General features: G+C 29.4%; 1 protein-coding gene across 2 annotated transcripts in view; it reads left to right on the top strand.

The window, feature by feature from the left end:
- Window positions 1–18,148, top strand: part of LOC110281919 (uncharacterized) — a 47,866-nt gene that overhangs the window by 7,192 nt on the left and 22,526 nt on the right. The window contains exons 2-9 of one of the 2 annotated variants that reach the window (XM_087163682.1): window positions 562–708; window positions 2,184–2,330; window positions 2,682–2,828; window positions 5,324–5,467; window positions 11,476–11,622; window positions 11,888–12,034; window positions 12,686–12,829; window positions 16,861–17,007. In XM_087163682.1, the coding sequence (XP_087019808.1) occupies window positions 562–708; window positions 2,184–2,330; window positions 2,682–2,828; window positions 5,324–5,467; window positions 11,476–11,622; window positions 11,888–12,034; window positions 12,686–12,829; window positions 16,861–17,007 (1,170 nt within the window). The remainder of the gene's footprint in view (window positions 1–561; window positions 709–2,183; window positions 2,331–2,681; window positions 2,829–5,323; window positions 5,468–11,475; window positions 11,623–11,887; window positions 12,035–12,685; window positions 12,830–16,860; window positions 17,008–18,148) is intronic. The other variant, XM_087163683.1, reaches the window with a different exon arrangement.

Consider the following 18,148-nt stretch of genomic DNA (forward strand, 5'->3'; position numbering starts at 1 on the left):
ATGCATGCAAATGTCAGTAATTTTTATATTTTTTGTACTGATATTGAATTTTTCTTTAATAAAAGGAGTTTTCGGATTATCCGTGTTTTTCGATTGTCCGTGCGACCTGTCCCGGTGATTAACCCGGATAATCGGGAGTACACTGTAGTTGCCTTCGTAGCAGTGTGCTTTATATTGTTATATATTCCTGTAATTTACTTCATTGTTAAATAAAACTCTAAACACTAGACATTCCTGTAATTTATTTCTTCTGAGAAATGCATTGTAATTTATTTGCACTCTAAATTATGAATTACGTAAAAGCAGATTGACTATAATTGCATGAAATACATTATGTAAATGTATGATACATCTATAAAATTTTCACGTGCAAATGATAATGATAAATGATTTAAGAGCATTATTGTAGACACTAAATGAACTGAAAAATACTGAAAAAGGAAAAAAATGAATTCAGTGGTGATACGAACGAATATTTATTTTATATGTCAAATTATTAGACAATCATTTATATCTTTATTCCGTTGACCAGTTTCAGTTATGTATTAAATTCTATTACAGCAATTAGATACATGTGTAAACACAGTGATTGTCCAGGAGAAAATACCCAGTGTGTCCCAATTGGAAAAGCATTTAAATGTGAATGCCTTGCAGACTTTGAACCTGTAGATGAAACTAAGAAAGATACAAATGAACTTGAGTGCAAAGGTAAAATTTAACAATGTTTTAAAAAATTATCCGAATTCTGAAATACGTAGAAGCAGATTGACTATATCTGCATGAAATACATAATGCAAATGTATGATACATGTATAAAAATTTCATGTGTAAGCATGTGTGCATTCATGTGTAAGCATTTTCATGTGTTTCAGCAGCAGTCCACGATATTGCCAAAGTTCTTTATGTAATGAATTTCAGTAATAATATAAAGTCCAATAAATTACACAAACACAAACCACCGTAAGTATGAGTACTGGATTTTTCAGGATACGTAGGCAACGAAGTATTAAAATTATTTCCATTTCTGTCGTAAGATGAAATAGGGAGTTCATTCTAATGGTCTATTACGTGCTGACAACCCTCTTGTATTGCATATACTATTGCTCGAAAAAGGCAAACTTCACCACCAGTATTTATATAACAATATACATCGCCGTAGTACCGTTTATGTTTAAAATTTCTACAGCTATCTTAGAAAGAGGCAAAAATAAATTTTAGAAAATCACTTCGTAACTAAGTTATTATTTCTATAAAAATTCAGGAGGAATAAAAATAAATACTTAACACATAACTATTTTTTTGAAGCTACCTAAATTTTGCTAAATTAACCTAACAAAATAAATAATAATAACTATAGTGTTGCCAATAGATAAAGAAACACTTGAGTTTATGGCGCCATATAAAGAAAAATATACCAATTACCAATTTATGTTATTAAATTTTCTTAAAGCACGTGTGCAAAGATGTGAAAACGATGATTGCCCAGGAGCATATTCACAGTGTGTCTCAGACTGAAATATATAAATGAGAATGCCTTGTAATTTATTATTAGAGTTTTAATACTATGAATACAACTAACACTTTTACACAAAACATTTCATTACCAGTCAAAAGACCTGTTATTGTATGTTATATTGCATTGTGTAGTAAAAAGTTTGTATGTTTAGAAAGAATAAAAGTTAAGAAAGAATAAAAAATTAAATACTGTGGTAATACAGCATAATTGATAATTTACGGTTGTCTTCGTAGCAGTGTGCTTTATATTGTCAGACATTCGTGTAATATACTTCATTGTTAATTAAAACTCTAAACACTAGACATTCCTGTAATTTATTTCTGCTTAGAAATGCATTGTAATTTATTTGCACTCTAAATTATAAATTACGTAAAAGCAGATTGACTATATCTGCATGAAATACATAATGCGAATGCATGATACATCTATAAAATTTTCACGTGCAAGCAGTGATAAATGATTTAAGAGTATTACTGTCGACAATTTTTTTTGAATTACAGAATTACTTACAGGTAACGCTGTAATTATTGAAAAAGAAAAAAAATTAATTCAGTGGTGATACAAAAGAATAATTATTGTTGTTGTAACAATGTGTCAAATTCTTAGACAATCATTTATATCTTTATTATATTGACCAGTTTCAGATATGTATTAAATACTATTACAGCAATTACATATACGTGTAAAAGAGGTGATTGTCCAAGAGTGAATACCCAGTGTGTCCCAATTGGAAAAACATTTAAATGTGAATGCCTTACAGACTTTGAACCTGTAGATGAAACTAAGAAAGATACAAATGAACTGGTGTGCAAAGGTAAAATTTAATCATGTTTTAAAAAATTATCCAAATTCTGAATTACGCAGAAGCAGATTGACTATATCTGCATGAAATACATAATGCGAATGCATGATGCATCTATAAAATTTTCACGTGCAAGCAGTGATAAATGATTTAAGAGTATTACTGTCGACAATTTTTTTTTTTTGAATTACAGAATTACTACTACAGGTAACGCTGTAATTATTGAAAAAGAAAAAAAAATTAATTCAGTGGTGATACAAAAGAATAATTATTGTTGTTGTAACAATGTGTCAAATTCTTAGACAATCATTTATATCTTTATTCCATTGACCAGTTTCAGATATGTATTAAATACTATTACAGCAATTACATATACGTGTAAAAGAGGTGATTGTCCAGGAGTGAATACCCAGTGTGTCCCAATTGGAAAAGCATTTAAATGTGAATGCCTTATAGACTTTGAACCTGTAGATGTAATGAAGAAAGATACAAATAAACTGACATGCAAAGGTAAAATTTAAACATGTTTTAAAAAATTCTGAAAGAACTTCAGTATAGTTAACAGGTAAAGAAATCTCCGCTCTCAGCATTTTCACAGCAAACTATGCTACTGAACGTGCAACATTCGTAATGCTGAAAAATTTATTAAAGACTTAGATAATTTTTTTCAATAAAAAGTGTAATTTGTATATAAGATCCAAATTTTTATTTATTTTAAGACTGAATATATCATTTACTATACGTAATAATTTAGAGTGACACCGAATAAGAAAGATAATAAAATATAAGATCTATAGATGCTATATTTTATAGTTTTTATATGGATTAATTTCCAACATTATATTAATAAAAAAAAATTATCGTTATCTGGGTTACCCGTGGTTTCGACCGTCTGAAAGTATTTTGATTTCATTTTTAACCAATTTCAACAGCAGTTCACGATATTGCCAAAGTTCTTTATGTAATAAATTTTAGTAATAATATAAAGCCCATTAAATTACACAAACACAAACCACCGTAAGTATGAGTACTGGATTTTTCAGGATACGTAGGCAACGAAGTATTAAAATTATTTCCATTTCTGTCGTAAGATGAAATAGGGAGTTCATTCTAATGGTCTATTACGTGCTGACAACCCTCTTGTATTGCATATACTATTGCTCGAAAAAGGCAAACTTCAACACCAGTATTTATATAACAATATACATCGCCGTATTACCGTTTATGTTTAAAATTTCTACAGCTATCTTAGAAAGAGCCAAAAATAAATTTTAGAAAAGCACTTCGTAACTAAGTTAATATTTCTATAAAAATTCAGGAGGAATAAAAATAAATACTTAACACATAGCTATTTTTTGAAGCTACCTAAATTTTGTTAAATTAACCTAACAAAGTAAATAATAACATATCTGCCAACTTTTACGCATTTGGAGTAAAATTTCATTTCTATATTTAAAGTAGTAGTAAAATATATGCTTTCTATATATTCCTTGCATTTATTAACTTAATTTATAATACTTTTAATCCACCACTAATTTTAAAAAAATTAAGCATATATATTAATATGAAATACAATTGAAGAAATCTGCACAAGTTTGTACAAATTACAACAAATGTTACTGCCTAAAATTGCATTTTAAATTTAAATTTACTACCACTGGGGAAAATCATCCATGAAAGGATTAAAAGTTGACAGGTATGTAATAATAACTATAGTGTTACCAATAGATAGAAAAACACTTGAGTTCATGGTGACATATAAAAGAAATATCTATAGATAAGTGGAAGTTAATTAAATAAAATAGGTTTATTCTTTTTTGCATCCCTAGTCAGTAATTTCTTTTATCAGGGACATATTTCCCCAATCATTGCGGTTAAGAAAATAATTACTATAAAAAGTTCATAACATTATCTCCAAGCATATTTGAGATTTTTCAAGTCACGGTACTTACTAAATTTTTATTAACATAACGAAAAGTTAATACTCTGATGTCAAAAATTTCCTCGAAAAATAAAAGGTTAAATTTTTTTACGAAGTTAAAATTATAAATTTTTTTTCTTTTTAAATGAATAAAATCAGAGTTTCTCTTCTTTCTTTAAAAACTCTTTTTATTTAAGAAGAAAAACTCATAAGAGTTTTGTCTCGCTATGTAATTTCAATCTAGGTCAAAATAATAACGTCCTTCTCGATACTGTCATATAAATTTTGAAAATGAATTGTAAAGTATACGGAAGGAAATTGAAATACACAGCAAACCGTGTTCTGCTCAGAAAAGCAAAAATTTAGTTATACTAGCTTTAAAAATTTGTTACAAAAATATGTCACTGGATGGTCCTGTTAAGAAAATAATACAGCGCTTGCTTTAAAACTACCTAAGAATAAAAGAGTTTGAAACGATCAAAACCTGAAATTGTTTAGCCCACTTCCTTCTTTGATAAATTGCCAGAAAGTAATGTTTCAATGTATCTTTGTTTCAGTATTTAAGCTTTGAGTTATATTCTCAGTATATGCATATCATAAAGTTATATTCTAGTGTGTTATTTAAGTTTAACCATATATCTTTTTTTCCCATTTTCTATTATATGAAATAATAATTATTAAAATTTGTTTCTGTAAAAATGATCTTTAGGGTAAAAGTTTAGTTGTATAGGAAATTTTTCATAAATTTATTTTTCATAAATTTATTCTTAAAGTAAACGAAAAATTTCTAATCATATTTTACACTATTTTGTTTCTGGATAAAAAAAAGTTTCTGGATTAAAAGAAAAATTTCTTAAAACATAAAAGGATTAAATTAAAATCCTCTAATATTTTAAACCTATTTATCACTTATGAGCTCATTGAGATGCTATTTGTATTTTTTTATGACTTTATAATTTCTAGATAATTTCAAATTCTAAGAAATTGATAGGCATAAAACGAATTTAAATTTAAAAAAGTTTGCTTTTCTGAAAATTATCATTTATTTATTTATGGTATGTAATATGCGTTCTCTTTGTTACAGATAAATATAAATGTGAAAGCACTGATTGCTTCGGTGAGAATCAAAAATGCGTTCCGAACGGCAGTGACTATTACTGTGACTGCAATGAGGGTTTTGAAATGAAAGATAAAAACAAAAAAGGAACAAAATACATAAAATGCATAGGTAAGTAAGCCAAAAGTTGCGAGAGTTGATTGTTATAAAGTTTTATAAAGATTAAATTGAGCAACTTATGATCTGAGATTTTATTTCATAATTGCACATCTGAGATCTGGTGCATGAAACAGCAATGAATGATCAGAAATGAGCAACTAAAGACTCTTTAAAATAACAGTAGTTGATTAAAAAAAAATCTATCCCTTATTTGAAAATATAGTGAATAAAGGACACCTTTGTGTTATAACTTCGTGTTAGATTCTTATGTCTGTTTAAAAATATCTGATTTGAGAAAAATAAATTTTACCTGTTGTTAAAAAGAAACTAAATGCTTTGCCTTATACTATAAAAGTTTTGTACACTTACCATACAATTCCATGTACAGTGAGTTGTGAAGTTACCATCCTGCGAGGTTACTTAGGCCTCTGGAGTTACTTAAGCTTATATTGCTGGTTCAATTTTGCATACAGGTTTCTAAAAACGATGTTTTGAGTATGATTGTTAATTTTCCCTCAATTTTCATATTTTTAACAATTCAGAGTTGCATAAAAGGAATAAGTGTTCCTGTTTAAAATATAACTGAAAGGAATTTATATATATACTAGAGGGCTCTGCCCCCTGCTCGCTACCGCTCACCAACCCCCAATAGCTGCTGTGCAATTACATTTTTATTCGCTTAGCGAACAAAATTAAAGTCGTTTTCCTGGAGATTGGCTGGCAATTTTTCTGCACCAACATCACAGAGAGAATATGATAGCATTGTAACATGTCAGAGGTCCTTGTTATCAGCATTATAAACTTATATAAAGCAATTTTACTACAGACAATAATATAAACTTATACAAAGCGAGGAAGCAATATTATTTAACACATTACTATAGGGCATTAGTCGGAGATTAATCTCCGTATTGGAAACACACGTGACAGAGCCTAACTCGGATTGACTAATATATTTGAGGGTGTCCCTTGATTCTCACCAAGTTGTGATCGCGGTTGATCACCAAGCTCGGCGATGTTGAAACCCAATCGTGATTCTGATTGGTTCAGATTTTAGCGTTATTTTTAAATGTTCAACGGTATATGTGATTTCAGAGGTCCGCTAGTTCTTAGTTGGATACCGGCTGGTAAGGTTACTTTTTCTTCTGGTCAATAAGATCGAAGGTATGTGGGCAGTCATAACAAGGGACTTTAGAAAAAAATCTCATCGCCAGTCCGTACCACAGACGCCATTTTCGATTCGTATTTCACCGATTTTATGTGGCGATGGAGGTACACAGATTCTATTCATGATAAACTTAGACAGTATCTAACTGCTATTAGAGAATTCAGTGCACCTAAATCTGAAGATATTCAACCTTAAAAAAGAAGTGAGTTGTTTTTTTTCCTTTTCTTTCTGTGCTTACTCCATTAATTTTTGTTTCTATTCAAAATGCATTTTCTTGGGTTTATTAATTTTGCTCATATCGGGTTCATTGCAATTTTATAAAGTTTTGGCCATTGTTTTTTTTTATTATTTTATTTTATGACCACCGTTGAACAGTCGACCCATTTTTTGGGTTTACGACTACTAATGTTCAACGCCGTAGCCTTGTAATTTTGAACCAATCCAGAAGACAAGGAAACTCCTGGATTGGTACCCCCAGAGGTATTGATTTGTTAGGGGAACATGGAGGACTTTGAGACTCGACAGATTTAATTTTCCAATGTTTTATTGAAATATCATTATATTTTGGCAGCCATTCCTGTTACCACGGTGTTCAGCGCAATCAGGAATGGCGCCAATCATAAGTCGTCAATTTCGTGAAGGGGCAACCTCAAGTATATATTTATCCCTACTAACTCAAATCATTGTTGATCTTATAGGATGCCGAACGCTCCCTATATGGTGCTTCATCTCCCCCCCCCCCAGTAATTTAAATTCTAAACTGAGAACAATTAAAACCTAATGAAAAAATACTTCAAAATATGGCAAACAAATTAAAACATGTAATATTAATAAGTTGATGCTGAGTAATATTTCACAAGCAAAACTCATTGAAAGTAATTGCCCAATTAACTACAATACTGTCAACTGACGAAATATTTTAGTTTCAATCAGACAAAAAGCAAATTATATAATAAAAACATATGTAACTGAAATTCGACAAATTAAATTAAGCAATTTAATTTTTTGTCAAACTGAATACTAATAAAATAACAAGTGTAAAATGAAATAATTATGTTATCACTGATCAATAAACATTTTTGTCTGAATTGTTATAAAAAAATAAGGTGAAAACAATAAAATTAAAAATTATTTACAATAGATCTCTGAATATTCACAAAACCTGGCTATTTTTCATTGATTTTTCTTTTCACATCATTTTGTGTACCAATGATTCGCACTTTTATGCATTATTTAAGAAATATCTCAAAAAAAATATGAACTGTAAATTAATATTTCTGGCTGAACGATTTTTTGAAAGTAAGTAAAAACGATGATAAAAGTAAAAATTATTTACAAAAACTCCTTATCTACAACATTTTTATCAATTTCTTTTCCATATTATTCGTTTTCATTTAAACGTTTCTACTCTTCAACGTTTCTTCGCCACTCATTTCGCTGTCGCGTATTGATAGTACTGCGATTATTTTCCCGGTAATTTTGTACTGCTAAATTATGTTCAGCCCTATGTCACTGTTGATATCTCCTAAGATATTCACGGCGATCCATTTTTTATAAAATATAAATATTTTGAAGTAAACTGCTCAATATATTTCACACATAGAGTATAGTTAAGTGCGGCGAGCTCTCTGCTTATCGCTTCAATACAAAATAAAAATCGAAGTTTAGCTGGTAAGTTTAGTTGTAACATTTCTGCAGACAGCATTATTAAAAATTATTACCTTTACTCACACATGCGTTCTCAATTTTGATTGGCTGTTTTGTGCGTTACTTAGCAAAAGTCTTCTGTGATTGGCTATGTGTTATCATTCCACTATCTTCTTATATATATATATATATATATATATATATATATATATATATATACACTACCGGTCAAAAGTTTGCGAAAATTTTGAAATCTACAAAGAAAAGGTCTAAATTCAAATGTTCACAGAACTGCGAAAAATCATTCAAATGGAGTGAAAATTTGATATGTTCTAAAGTGAACCCTCTACAGTTAGATACATATGATCAAATTGCAATACTTCGTTTTTTGCGAACTGAATCCAGCTTTTCATCATGGGTTGTTTCTATGGTGAAAAAAGTTGATAAGTTTGAACACTTGCCAAACTTGCAAAAAAAAAATTTTATTCTTTCTGTTGATAGAAAATAGTTATTTGAACCGTTCCATGTAAGCCCTCAAAATTTCAGATCGATTTGATTCTTTTTGACGAAGTTATAGAATTTTGAAAAATATGTGTACTTTTTTCGATTTCTGAGCATTCCACATATGCGGTCTTTTGGTCCATACGTCTTCTACCAAAGAAAATTTTAATATTAATGTTTTCTATATTTTCAAATAATTAATGATTATTATAAAACAAATACTCTTATTCTTTATTGTAATTATTATTGTTATATTTATTGCTCATGTGTATTAGTCTTGTTGTGATATTTTTACTTTACATTAAATTAAAATAAAAAGTTATAACAATAATTACATAAATAATTCTAAAAAATAATATCAGTAGTATAAAAAATTCGCATTTTTACTAAACTATTTTATTTACAACAGGTCAAATATATAACATATTCTTATTCGTATTTTGTAATTAAATAAATTAACATTTAAATCTTAGATTCCTCGAACCATCCACCTTTTACTTTTATTATTGCCTTACATATGCGTGGCATTCGTTATAACAAACCATTAATCACTTTAAGTGATATAGAGTTCCATTCCTGTTGTAAAATGTCCCATAACTGATTTCTATTCGAAATATCAGAGCATCGTTTGCAAGAACAAACAAATTTTCGATGAAATGTGACATCTATGAGACATTGTTTTAATCATATTCATAATAAATTCTTTTTAATAACAATAATTACAATAATGAATAAGAATATTTGTTTTATAACCAATATTAATTATTTGAAAATATAGAAAACGTTAAAATTAAAAAGTTCTTTGGTAGAAGATGTATGGACCAAAAGACCGCATATGTGGAGTGCTCAAAAATCGAGAATAGTACACATGTTTTTCAAAATTCTATAACTTCGTCAAAAAAAATCAAATCGATCTGAAATTTTGAGGACTCACATAGAACGGTTCAAATATCTATTTTCTATCAGCAGAAAGTGCAAAAATTTTTTTTGCAAGTTTGGCAAGCGTTCTAACTTAACAACTTTTTTCACCATAGAAACAACCCATGATGAAAAGCTGGATTCAGTTCGCAAAAAACGAAGTATTGCAATTTGATCATATGTATCTAACTGTAGATGGTTCACTTTAGAACATATCAAATTTTCATGCATTTTGAATGATTTTTCGTAGTTCTATGAACATTTGAATTTAGACCTTTTTTTTGTAGATTTCAAAATTTTCGCAAACTTTTGACCGGTAGTGTATATATATATATATATATATATATATATATATATATATATATATATATATATATATATATATATATATATATATATATATATATATATATATATATATATATATATATATATATATATATATATATATATATATATATATATATATATATATATATATATATACAGGAGTAAAAATGGCGATTGTCCAGGCTTCAAATACACGGTGTGTCCCAAGCGGAAACGCAGATAAACGTGAATGACTGTAAATTAGTTTTACTATTAGAATTTTACTACTATGAACAACAGTATAATTAATGAATAATAAAAAATTAAATACAATGGTGGTACATCATAATTAATAAGTTACAGTTGTCGCTGCAGTGTGCTTTTTGTTAGACATTGTATATCTGCAATCATGCCGCGATTGTCGTGGAGCAAATACCAAGTGTGCTCGAAACGGAGAAAACATTTAAATTTTAGTGCCTTAGAAATTAATTGCTATTGCGATACTAGAGAATTGTCGTAGCAATATACTTTAAATTGTTAGACATTCATTTATCATAATCAGTATTCCATTTAACAGTTTTAATTACGGATTAAATTCTTTTACAACATACACTGAAGAGCCAAAAAAACTGGTATACCTGCCTAATGTCGTGTAGGGAAGCCCGTATGGAAAGCCCATATCGATGATATTTCGTTGAATATGGCAGAGATGTCGTAGATTTGATGTTTTACCGGATTTTCGATACTCACGGTATATTCGTGAAATGGTCATACGTGAAAATCCAAATTTCATTGCTATCTCGGATATGCTATGTCTCATCTCCCGTGCGCCGACTATAACACCACGTTCAAATTCACTTAAATCTGTATAACCTGGCATTGTAGCGGCAGTAACCAATCTAAGAACTGTGCTAGACACTCGTTGTCTTATATACGCGTTGCCGATTGCAGCGCTGTACTTTGATTGGCTCCATACCCCTTTATTTGCATACTCATGCCTGTACCAGTTTTTTTTGGCTCATTAGTGTACATACACGTTTAAGGATGGCATGTAAAACACGCGTTTTTTTAGTAAATTTTTTTAATCATTTTAATGTAATATGTAATTTAATATTTTGACGACGGATCTGCAGCCATTGCATCTTTTTGAATTTATCATAAATAATTATATTGACAATATATAATGAATTGTGTACAGCAAAATCTCCTTTAAACCATGTGTTCCATTAAATAATTTTTTTCCAATCGTCCATTGTATCCATCTCATAACATTCCTCGAGAGAGATTATTTGAAGGTTTATCTTTACTAGCACAGTGATACAGTGATTGGGTTTGTCAAACTAATAACTTCTTTGACACGATTTGAGACGGACACCTTATTTTGGTACCCTTCATGGAAAAAAGGTTTTATTTGTAAGTAAAACATAATACGTATCATATTTCTGTTTAAAGTTCTTACATTTTGTATTCTTTTTAGTAGTAAAACATGAATGCAAAGTCACTGACTGTAAAGGGGAAAATACAAAATGTGTAGAGGCTGGCAGCGATTTCACTTGTGAGTGTAAGGATGGTTTTGTACCAAGAGATCTTAGTAAAAAAGGACAAAAAGATGCCGTGTGCATTGGTAAGAATATATATTTATTTGTAAAACGATTTTTTTCCTATTTTAAAGGCATCAATGTTTTTATCTATGATAGAATATCTCAATTCAATAATTAAATACCACATGCAAAAAAGTAAGGTAGTTACAGAAAAAAATAAAAATAAACAAAATATTTCTAATTTTTTTTTTAATGATCCTCAAAAATTTCAGTTTGGTTTGTTTGTAAGTAAACCATAATGAGTATCATATTTCTGTTTAAAGTTCTTACATTTTGTGTACTTTTTAGCAACGAACCATGTATGCAGAGACACTGACTGTAAAGGAGAAAATACAAAATGTGTAGAGGCTGGCAGCGATTACACTTGTGAGTGTACGTATGGTTTCGTACCAAAAGATCTTAGTAAAAAAGGACAAAAAGATGCCGTATGCGTTGGTAAGAATATAATTTATTTGCAAAACGATTTTTTTCCTATTTTAAAGGCATCAATGTTTTTATCTATAATGAAACATCTCAATTCAATAATTAAATACTACATGCAAAAAGGTAAGGTAATTATTGAAAAAACTGAAAATAAACTAAATAATTTTTAACAAAAATTTTGATGATCCTCAAAAAATTCAGTTTTGTTTATCATATTTCTGTTTAAATTTTGTTCATTTTGCATACATCTTAGCAGCGAAACATGTATGCAAAGACATTGACTGTAACGGAGAAAGTATAAAATCTGCAGAGTCTGTCAGCGATTACACTTGTGAGTGGATGGTTTCGTACCTAAACGTATTACGAAAAGAAGACAGAAAGATGCCGTATGAATAGGGAGGAATAATTATGAAGTTGTAAAACGATATATCCCTTACTTAAAAGCCTCAAGGTTTTTATCACTAAAAGAATATTTCAATATCTTAAGCAGAAAAAAAAACATTAATGTAGTTATATAAATAATTAAAAATATACAAGAAAATTTGTTAGAAAATTATTTGTATTTTGATGACCTTCAAAAAAATTCAGCTTCATTTGTAAGAAAGAAATAATCTTTATAATATTTTTATTTAAATTTCTTATTTTTTGTATAATTTTTGGCAGCGAACTATGTATGCAAAGAATCTGACTGTGAAGGAGAAAATACAAAATGCGTAGAGGCTGGCAGCGGTTACACTTGTGAGTGTAAGGATGGTTTCGTGCCAAAAGATCTTAGTAAAAAAGGAACAAAAGATGCCGTCTGCATTGGTAAGAATGAATATAATTTAATGAAATATTTACTTATTTGGAATGACTCTAAGAGAAATTGGAGTAAAATATTTTGAAAATATTTTGAACCGAACAAAAGTTTACCAAATCTAGGAAACTCTTCCAAAAAGTAATAAATTAAAATTTTTTTCAATTAAAAAGTAAATATTTCTTATTGAGCAAGTATAAATTATAAAGAACAAGCTCATGTTTTTTTTTGAGGAAGCACACTGATTGAATGATTGACCTTTATGGTTTTGTTGATGTATGCATACTCCTTTATTGTAACTTTCCAAGACCGTTTTGCATAAATGTTGCGCTATATTTCGTAGATGCAGCGTACCCTTTCATTGTACGGGTGGATATAGTCTTGTTGACATCCATCTTTAACTTTAAATAACTTCATGTAAAGTAATTCAATTGTGTTAAATTAAATAAAATAGTGGGCTAAATCTTATCATAGAGAGGTGATGGTATAAGACCAGGTTATGTCTCATGCAGTAACTGGATTGTTCCATGGGCTTTCAATAATGAAAGCAATCTGTTTTTTACTGTCGTCCGCTTTTTTACTAACCCTTAACTTTCAGCTGTGTAACTGTGTTTTATTTTATTCATAATACTAAATTAATTTTCTATTTAATTCAAATCTTGCGTAAATTTGTGACACTTTTCATTACAAAATGCACCCTTCGCAACGAAGATAATTTAAGTTGCCAACGTGATTTTATATGCTGTTTGTTTGCTTTTAATCTAAAGAACTTAGAATTAGAGAAATTGTAAAAGTGTTATGAGAGTAAGATTGATGAAAAATACTCTTCTGATAATACCATTCCTTTGCAGATTGGCACTTTTTGTTTCAAAAACGCAATAAAAAGCAAAAGTACATAATTTCGGAAATTATTTTCAATCGACAAAAAAATCATTTGAAACCAACCATTTTCATTGTTTCAAAAAATAAAACAAAAATTTTAATTATAACATCAAAAGAATCTATTATCGATAAAAGCAGAAAATGTGTACGAAAATAAGTTTTTTACACTCCATAAAAACAGGAAAAATGAACAAAATATTGATTACACGATTTATTTTGATATTTTAATGCTAGAAAGAATATATTTAATTCTTCCTGGGAGGAAAATGAAGAAGAAAAAAAAATGGGTCATAAAACATTCTGTCAGATCAGCAAATTTCTAAGTAATCGAATGTCACAATAATTAACGGAAACTGCTATTTTGATTTTACTGGTAGGGACAAAATAGGGATAGAGTTAACATTACTTTTTAGACAAGTGAGGTATTATTGTTTTTTTGGCATTTGCTGCTGAATCGAATGAGGCCAAAATAAAGTCAATAAGGCTTACTACTTAAATTTTATGAAGGATTTTTGGATAATAAGCTCAATTTTGTATGCACCTGACATTGTTATCTAGTTAAGCGAAATATATTATTTCTTATGTATTAATTCACGCCGAATCGGTACCTAACAAAATTAATAGGGCTTACAGTTTAAAGTTATAAAGATCTTATTGATAAATGAATAATATTTACTTATTAAAAACTTATGTATTTAGTCTAGTTTTGTATGCATACTGAAGCATTTTTTAAAAATTAAGTCCTAAAAATAAACGACATTTAAATCTTGAGAGCTTTTGATATTTATACATTTCATTCAATTTATATAAAGGATTAGTCCAAATGAATCTTTCAATTGCAAAGGTCTGTTTATTCGCAGGCATACGACGTACAACGGCAGATGGTATGTGGAGAGATGCACAAACTTACATATCACAAATGTTCAATGTGTGCACCCTTGATCACCTGACTCACAATCCAACAGTTATCCAGTTCCGGCCATTCGCTCATTTCCTTGTTTCTACCACTATCCGACACAGGAGCAGTGATGTGTATCTTCGGTGTTGTTAGCATTCCTGGTGCATAAACTTTGCTCATTACAATTACAATTTTGCAATGGAGGTACATACACGCTTACAAGTTGCGCATCACTGCTCCTGTGCCGGAAGTTATAGAACATGGAATAGAGGGAATGGCCGGAACTGGATTACGGTTGGGTTGTGAGTCAGGTGATCAAGGGTGAACATATTGAACATTTGTAATATAAACCAGACACTGGGTGAGTGTTTACATCTCTCCATATACCATCAGTCTTTGTACATAGTATACTTGTAAATAAAGGGACCTTTAAAACTGAAGGAATCATTTAGGCTAAACTAATACTTATCGATTGAATTTATATACTTTTTAATACTACTTTGAAAGGAAATAATTCATGGAACAGAAAATTTTACAAACTTCAGTGATTGGAGATACAAGAGTTTTAAGGATTTTTTTATTCCAATACAAGCTTGTAAAATGTACATAAACCTAATGAAAAGGGTTAAAAATTGAGAAAAAAGCATAGCTGACCTATCTTTGTTGGTAAAACGCATTTGCTTCCTGCGTTCATTTTTCAGAACTGTTAAAATTAAAATAAAGCTCAAAACTGCTGTTAAATTTGCGTAGTTATTAAGAGAAAATAAAATTAAGTTTAGAACAGTTTGATTATGCGAATATTTCGCTTTTAAGCATCTATTTCTACCATTATTATGCACTCTGTCTAGTTATCTCTACTTTCTTAGTTCTTATCCATTTATTTCGCTTCGGACGTTTAAGTTCGTTTCGCTTCGTATTTTCGTAGTGGGATAAAAAAAAGAGTTTGTAAGCACCACGTATATCTCCAGAAATTACTACAAAAAGTCATAAATTATTAACTTCGATAATTACGATGGTGAGAAACCTTGCGACAGTTAAGAATCAAAATTGTAAAAACTGAAAGGAACTTCGAATTTCTTTTAATGATAACTGCATTTTAAAAAAGTGTTTGGATAAACCTAATATTCTAGTATTCTAATACTAAACAAAACATAAAACGAAATCTATAAAGCGAGTAGCAAATTCAATTGAACTTACACGTATAAGATTGCCTAATCTTTCTCTCTCTCTCTCTCTCTATTATATATATATATATATATATATATATATATATATATATATATATATATATATATATATATATATATATATATATATATATATATATATATATATATATATATATATATATATATATATATATATATATATATATATATATATATATATATATATATATATATATAAAGGGTGTCCCAAAACGACCGCATAAACCCTGCACAGCTAGATTCCTCGTTGGAAGTACATAAAAACTACCCAAAGAAGCGTTCCTGTACGATCCATAGTTTACGAGAAAAATATGAAAAACAAAGTATGACGTCACTGCCAGTGCAAGAAAAAAACACTTTATTGGACATATCAACTACAGTTTTTGCATATTTTTTCTGACTATAGGGTGAATATAAATTGTTATAAACTTTTTTCTTGGAGACACAGAAGTCTTAAGGATTTTATTTTAATATAAACTCATAAAATATTGAAGGAAATCAACGAAAACGATTCAAAAATGTGGATAAAAAGCATAGATTACAGATCTTTGTTAATAAAACGCAGCTCTTTCCTTCGTTCTTTTTGGAGAATTTTTAAATTGAAAACGTAGCCCTGCACTACTGCTGAACCTGCTGAATTAATAAGAGCAAATAAAATTAAATGTAGAACAGTTTTATTTCAAAAATTTCTGCCCTTTTACATCCACCCTCTTTACTTTTAACCTTTTATTTCGTCTTGAACCTTTGAATATTAAGTCATTAGAGATGCCAACAAATAACATGAAATAAACAGAAATAACCTTCTTCTCATTGTATATTTTTGTAGTAGGATTAAAAAAATGATGAATGAAAAAATGAAATGAAGTACCGCGACAGTAATAAACTGCATTGGCTTGAAAGAACTTGACTTTTATATGTGGCAGTGACTAATTTTCTCTCTTCAAAGACTAAGCTTCTAACTAAAAACTTTGAAAAAATCCTTAAAAGGTAATTGAGGAAGTTGTTATGAATAATCTTAGTAATACTTTTGCTTATTTTTTAAAATAATTTTTAGAAGTAATTCATGAATGCAAAGACACTGACTGCACTGGAATGAATACGGAATGTGTAGCAAATGGCAACAAATATACTTGTGAGTGCAGAAATTATTTCAAGCCAAAGGATGAAGCTAAGAAAGGACAAAGGGATGCGGACTGCATTGGTAAGCATAAATATTGCATAGCTACTGAAAAATTTAAAAAAATGTCAAAACATATACTATTTTCCGTTTGAAGTTTACTGTCAGTCCCTTAAAAATCTGAAAGCTTTTTATTTCATTGATAAATGGGAGAAATCGCATAACCTAAACACACTTCTTAATTTATGAAATAATTCTTTAAGAATTTTTTAAGAAAAATCAGAAGATGTGTTAGAAGTGTTTCCATTATATTTTGCCCTGAAAATATACCCCTGTATATATATATATATATATATATCAAAATGAAGATAAAACAAAGGAAAATTATAGACATATGAAAAAGGGGTGGGAAATAACCATAATAAAAATAACAAACAACTGATTAAAAAAAAAGGGATGAAGAAATTTCATACTTTTTATTATGTTATTTTTTTATTATCATTTCCCACCCCTTTTTCATATGTCTATAATTTTCCTTTGTTTTATCTTCATTTTAAACTTATCTAATGAGTTCTTTTTACTTGCAGCTTATGCGCAATAAATGAAACTTATATTATTGTAATATAATGTTGTAATATAATACATGTAGGAATAATAAATCTAAGTTAAATAAAAGATGTAGAGGAGAAAGAATTATATTTTATTAAATTTTATGTGCGATACGGCGTTGTATTTAATTACCTTCATTAATTAACAACCGATATACTTGTTAGTGCAAAGAAGGTTCCAACCTAAAAGATGAAGCTAAAAAAGGACAGAAGGATGTGAAATGCATTGGTGAGCATAAATACACTGGTGTACAAAATTAAGAGATGGAAAGCATTTTCACATATTCATTCGCACAATGGTTCTGCAATGGTTCCGATGGTTTGACAATGGTTCCTTGAATGCCCAGAGGTACAGGCAGGAGGTCCTAGAGCCCTATGTGCGTCTTTTCAGGGGCGCTGTTGCCCCTGAGTTCATTTTTATGGACGACAATGCGCGACCACATAGGGCTCTCATAGTTGATGAGTATCTGGAAAGCGAGGATATTTAACGAATGGATTGGCCAGCCAAATGCCCTGACCTGAATCCTATTGAACATGCTTGGGATGCTCCTGGGAGAGCTATTGCAATGCGCCATGCTTCCCCAGAACCATTCTGGAGTTAAAAATTGCTCTGGTGG

This window comes from Parasteatoda tepidariorum, chromosome 5 (assembly GCF_982258835.1).
Source record: "Parasteatoda tepidariorum strain Cologne lab strain chromosome 5, Ptep-v5.0, whole genome shotgun sequence".
NCBI lineage: Eukaryota > Metazoa > Arthropoda > Arachnida > Araneae > Theridiidae > Parasteatoda > Parasteatoda tepidariorum.